The 6272-nt window shown below is 34.7% G+C and overlaps 1 protein-coding gene across 1 annotated transcript; it reads right to left on the minus strand.

The window, feature by feature from the left end:
- Nucleotides 1-349: 349 nt before the first annotated feature.
- Nucleotides 350-5677, minus strand: LOC143578017 (coatomer subunit delta-1-like). The gene is made up of 11 exons (XM_077061702.1): nucleotides 5615-5677; nucleotides 5440-5479; nucleotides 4525-4748; nucleotides 4182-4424; nucleotides 3544-3730; nucleotides 2312-2616; nucleotides 1618-1810; nucleotides 1375-1528; nucleotides 1200-1262; nucleotides 703-799; nucleotides 350-627 (listed from the first exon to the last, which is right to left on the minus strand). Exons 1-11 carry the CDS (start codon nucleotides 5615-5617, stop codon nucleotides 538-540), a joined length of 1599 nt encoding a protein of 532 aa, XP_076917817.1. The 5' UTR covers nucleotides 5618-5677; the 3' UTR covers nucleotides 350-537.
- Nucleotides 5678-6272: the final 595 nt, after the last annotated feature.

Consider the following 6272-nt stretch of genomic DNA (forward strand, 5'->3'; position numbering starts at 1 on the left):
CCAAGATCGTAACGTGTAACTATTTTTAACATGGTGACGTATCATATCAATCATCTAACACATTAGCAACATCTCAACAAAAGTAAAAACTAGTTTTTGACCAGTCCTGATTTAAACCGGTTTCAATGGAGGAGTTCCAAACCCCAATTACAAAACCAACAATTCGTTTCGGTTTCTACGCGATTTCAATCCCGGTTAAAGTTCTACAACCCTCGCAAATAAAAAATGCAAACTCAAAACCCAAATCAGATCACAAGCAAACACAACTATAAATCTAGCTCCAACTAATAAAAGTCAAAATCAGAATCAACAGAAATTATGTAAATCCCAAAACCTAAAATCAAAATCGTTGGTTTCAATATCTCATTCAACACATACATTAACGTATAGATAAAACACTTTTCATAGTCCCAACACCAAAACATGTTTATTTGATTTAAAATCTCGGTAAGGCAGACAAAGGTCTATTTAAATTCGTTCATGTCAAGAAAACTATATAGCACACAACAAAACGATAACATGAATAAAAAACTTTAATCAAACAATTTGGTAGTTGTCTGTAACCAATTGTGTCCTCTGAGAAAACTTTGGAGCAGACCCATTTCTCAGTGGGATGATGCTCACAACCTGCAATTAATGCTCATCATATTGTTTTTACTTTTTTCTTTTATTTAACAAAAAATAAAATATATAATAAAATACCTTCATGTTGCTAAAGGTACTTGTTGCGGAGAACCGAACAGAGATGGGGAAGAAGGCTGATGTGTCAGCTGGTGGAACAACAAACTCCATCGACCCGCTACATATTATGTCAAAACATTACATCTTGTCTTGTAAGCGAACCAAATGAATACAAAAAGGGCATGTTCGTGTTCATTCTTTTAACTTCAATCGAACAAATGATCGAACATGAACAACTAAACAAAGGAGTTTTTTTTGTTAGTTTGTCAAAGAAAATGAGCATGTTTGTTTTCATTTGCATTCATTTATTAATAGCAGCGAACATAAATGAACACGGCATAACCAAAGGTTTGGTAAAGAGTCAAAACAAGTCGGTCGTGTCACGTAGGTTTCACCCAAAAACTTATTGTGTAAAAACTTTTGTCAAGATAATACATATCAATACATTTTTTTATATTTGATCTGTTTGACCTGCTAGACACAAAGAAGACCTTAAAAGAACTATCTTTTGAACTAACCTGCGGTTGGAATCATCAATAAGAAGTATAGACCACTCCAATACTGAATTTCTGGAATCGTATCTGCAAAAGGGAAAAGAAAAATATGAATTTCTTTAGCACCTAAAGAAAGAATAAAATCTATTTAAATGGATTAAAAAAGCAAAACACGTATCATAAAAAATAAAAAATTCACCTCCATTCACCATCGATCTGCCTTACACTTGGCGCCTCTCTGAGAGCAGGAAGAGGTACAGAAATAACAACATTTTGTAAATCAAACATTGATGAAGCTTCATACTCAATGCTAACATAAGTTTCATTTCCAGAAACAGAAGGCCAGCAATTAACTGATATAAATAAATATAATAAATTAATATTATAACATGCTTATAATTTGTCTTGGATAAATGATTTGATAAGTTGAGATGATTGTTACTTGTAAGAGGGACATCCGACTCGTCTTTACTTTGCAGCCTCCACTTTAGGAGACCAAGACCATCCCCAGCTTGGCCAGCAGGAAATGGACGGTTGGGATCTTTTGATCCCAGAATGTTTTCATTGGAGAACAATTCTTTGTTGATGTTTGGATGTGTTTTGAATTTGATTTCTGGATTATCCCCACTCTCAATCTGTACACATCAAAAGTAATACCAAGAATAGTCATCAATCAGTAGACAATCACTCAAATTGTGTATTATAAAACAAAAATCTTTATTTACAAATTACAACAGTTTGATTACACAAAAGTTGTCTCGTGTAACCAAGAAAATAAAATCATGATATCCCAAAAGGATATCGACATGTGTTTTGCATCGACCAAAAACAATAAAAACAAATACCGATACCGCTTCCTATATACCAACATTGGTACCAATGTTGTTCGATCAGTATTGGTTCGGTTCGTCACGGTAACGGTACCAGGTACAGTTTAGGATAATAAACAACTGCCTTATTTCAAATACAACTCCGTTTTTAATAAAATTTATATTGAAATGTTGAGAAAAAATAATCATCAAAACCGCATATTTAGTGTTTTTTTAAGATAACTGCAAGTTATTAGAGAAAAATAAAACTATTAAAAAAGTAAATGACGCCAAATGAGGGGGGATGGGTAGGGCTAGAATACAAACCTGAACTTGGATGAACCCATCATCCTGGTTAAGTACTTGGAGAGACAAGGTTCCCTGAACATCAAAGTTACTGACACCACCATCTCGCTTAAGTGTCACATTAAGTTTTTCTTCAGTGGTTAAAGTGATCGGGTCAGTAGGCGGTGGTGCAGCTGCACGACTTGAATTAGCAGTCGGTCTAACATCTTCCACAATAAGTTCACCTTCGGCTTTCAGTGATTCCAAAAACTGGTTCGCCTTTTGTGATTTACCAAGTTTCATTCCCATTCCTTTAGCTGGTGCACCAACCGCTGCACTCGGTCGACCTGTTACAATTTACATACAAAAGTTATTGTTTGATTATTATATATGTTCTATAGTTATATATGGTTTTTGTTTATAATATTAAAAACTCCAAAAATTCATTAACCAACGTTCAGCGAACTGTTCGTGAACAGTTTAGCAGGAAGTTCGCTTACTTCGTTCGTTTAATTAAATGAAAGAACATGAACAGAGGTCGAGTTTGGTAATGTGTTCGTTCATCTAAGTTTGTTTATGTTCGTTAATGTCCGTCCACTTACGTCCTTTAATGTTCATTCGTTTAAGTAAATGAAAGAACATGAAAATGAACATGAACATAGGTCATGTTCAGTAACGTGTCTGCCATCTTACTTTGTTACGTTGTTAATAATCGTTCGTTTACACTTGTTCGTTTAATTAAATGAATGAGCATGAACAGAGGCTGCGTCCATTTAAATGTGTTCGTGAACGTTTGGAAATGCGATCATTTATCTCCCGTTTGTTTATGTTTGTTAACACTTATTCGTTTACGTTTGTTCATGTTCGTTTATTTGTGTTGGTAATTAAAGTTTTTTTTAGATTTTATAGTTATTATGTCAAGCATTTTGAGATAATTATGTCACGCACTTAACTTCATAATTATTTTGAGTGATTTATGTGTAATGCTTGAGTCTAAGAATGCTACAGTTACTTTTACTTTTCCAATTAACATGCGTTCGTTTGTGTCCGCCTAGGAACTTAACGAACGGACACAAAAGAACACAAAAAAAAATAATCATAATAAAAAAAATCATTTCCTTAATGAACAAACACGAAAAGAAGTTCCATTCAGGTATGTGTTCGTGAACCGACCGTTTGTCTGATAAATACTTAATGAACGAACGAACATGAACAAGGTTTGGGTTAGGTACGTTTGCAGCCCTACCAAAGAGTAATTAAAAGTAAGCACCGACCTTTAGACTTGGTTGAAAAGGAGTCAACATCAGAAGTTAATCCAAAGCCAGAACCGCTTCCAAAATTACCACCACTGGATATACCAGAATCATTACCAAATCCACTATCCATTTTCCCAATTGAACCCATCGAACCCATTGATTGTAAAGATGAATAACCACCTTTGTCCGTTTTGCCCCTTTCAATCTGCAAAATCGCACAAAACATTCCAACAGGTTAAAGAATATATGACAATTGAAGAATATTTAGGTTTCATTTAAACCAGGCCTATAAACAGACTGAACATTCAGCTAACAGTTCAGAACCGTTCAGCGGGAAATTTGTTTATTTAGTTAAATGAACAAGCATGAACACGTCTACTTCATTCATTTATGTCCATTCACGTTCTTTCATTTATGTTCACTACTTCGCTAGTTTGCGTTTGTTAATGTTTATTCATTTATGTTTGTTCATTACAACTTAGACAAGTTTTAATGACATTTTAAGCCTGACACATTTTTGACAATACTTTTAACTAGTTTTAGCTCAGTTATATTCGTTCATGAACCATCCGTTTATACTGCTAACAAACGAATATGAACAAGAAAACCCCATCCGTGTTCGTTCAGTAACCCTAATTGAAACCGAATCAACTTGCCTTGCTTTTTTCAATCTCGTTAACTTTTTTCTTCATAACATCCCTGGTTTCATTAATCTTGCTCTGTAACACCAGTTTGTGTAATCTCTCTTCATGACTTTCCATCTCACAGTATTGCTTAACTTGAGCAACAGTTACATTCTCTTTGTGACCAAGTGAAATAACTTCATCAAAAGCAAAAATGAGCTCAAAAGCATTCTTGCAAATGCCTTCTTCATCTAGTGAAGGAGAATACTCAGGAACCTATGTATGGTTAAGTAATCAAAGCTATATAAACTTATCACCAAGAGAATTAAATCATTATCAGATATCATAAAACTTGTTATGCATATAAAAAGGATACAACTTTGGAAAGCAGCCTCAGTGTGTCAAGATCTTCAAGAATATTGCTTTGCTTGTTGGTCACAAGTAGCAGATACAAAACATCAATTGGCTGGTACACATAACGCACATTCTCGGTCTCAACATAAGTGTGTTGTTTCCCACTTCCAACCAACTTTGGAAATGCTGCAAGAAGCCCCTCGATTCTGATCCGAGACATGTCAACAAACTGCCTTGAAACAAGGACTGGGAAAATAATATAACTATTAGTCAACATGCAGTCATCTACTATGACTATCATTAGATTCTACAGTCTGCACTATGCAATGTTATAGAACTCACTAGGCGCTGGTCGGCCAGTGGGGTACCAACTAGAAATCAATCAAATTACACATTTTTATTATGAAATTTTTAGTTTTATACACACATGCACACTTTTTTATATGTAAAATTTTAAAGTAGACAGGTTTTAACATCTCCTCAACCTATTCAGAACCAAAATCACCGTAATTCAGGCCAAAATTAAGTCCAATTACAGCCGTTTAAAACCGACTAGCGGATTAACATCGCCGGTACCAAAAATTTAACCGACAGGGTAGCGATTAGCGACTAGTCACCGACTAATTGCCGATTTTTCCGACTTTTACAACCATGGCACTATGAAAAACGAGCCTTATGAAATCCGATCTGAAAGAAGTTACTTAAATGAGATAAAAACCTATGCAAGCATAAAGCAATTGTGTTTATGTATTGGTCTTAGCCTCTGTGTTCTTTTACTTCTTTCGGTTCGAATGTTCTCATATAGATCTTAAATGTTATCAAAAGTTCTAGGTATTAAGTCTACATTTCATATTCAGATCCAGAAAAAATAACCACATATTACAATCACATCCAATTTGCTACAAGATCTACACTCAAAATCAAAATAGCAACTCACCTTTGCCAGATTTACTAACAATTGATGCCGCTAGAACAACCTACAACAAAATAAGCAAAATTAACCACCGAAACCCTAAAAGTAAATTGCAAAACGGTAGATCAAATAAAGCGTTAATTAATTTCAAATCTGGCTATAGGAATATGTAATTAGACAATCTAATGACGTTAATTACCATTTTGGAGAGGATTGAAGTTCAATGACGACTGGATCGAGTGCAGGTATTTGAAGGCACCTGCATCGTACAATTGTAGATCACGGAACGAGTTAACGGTTATCGGAATTAGAAATAGGTCGTGTGCGTATATATAGATCGATCGGAGTGAATACGTACCTGTAAGGTGATTGATCTGATGGATCGTTATGCGAGTGAGTGCAATGAAGTTGAAGACGATTGCACCTTAATACGAGGACTCTTTTGTGACGACTGGTGCGTAAAGAAGAATTAAGATAGTTTTAAAAGCTAAAACGAGTTAAGGTTGGCATAAGCTCGAAACCGGTATAGGCACCGAAAACCTATGTGGTCGATATTCAGTCCCTAGGTAAAATGCGGTCTGAATATCGATGCCGATAGTATCGGCGATACTGACCAATATATCAATGATATTTTCAATATTCCCGTTTAAGTCTTAATTGTTAATTTTTAATGTTCAGTGTTAGTGTTTTAAGTTTTAATCAGTTCTTGTTAGTGTTTTGCAGGTTGCAAAAGGTTAATTTGTTAATGGTAGGATAGTATACTGAATTATTAGTGTTACATTGCTATACACGGAATTTTACATTATATTAAAATTGCCGATATCTGATATTTTTTCGTATTAATTGGTTAGCTGAAA

This window comes from Bidens hawaiensis, unplaced genomic scaffold, assembly GCF_021521415.1.
Source record: "Bidens hawaiensis isolate Kalapana, Puna unplaced genomic scaffold, B.hawaiensis_p1.1 tig00001461_1, whole genome shotgun sequence".
Classification (NCBI taxonomy): domain Eukaryota; kingdom Viridiplantae; phylum Streptophyta; class Magnoliopsida; order Asterales; family Asteraceae; genus Bidens; species Bidens hawaiensis.

What these genes read in the sequence shown, in the direction of transcription:
- LOC143578017 (XM_077061702.1), bottom strand. An exon ending in TGTTAGTAAATCTGGCAAAG is followed by an intron (nt 4,749 to 5,439) that starts GTGAGTTGCTAT and finishes TTATTTTCCCAG; the next exon opens with TCCTTGTTTCAAGGCAGTTT. An exon ending in GTACCTTTAGCAACATGAAG is followed by an intron (nt 628 to 702) that starts GTATTTTATTAT and finishes CATTAATTGCAG; the next exon opens with GTTGTGAGCATCATCCCACT.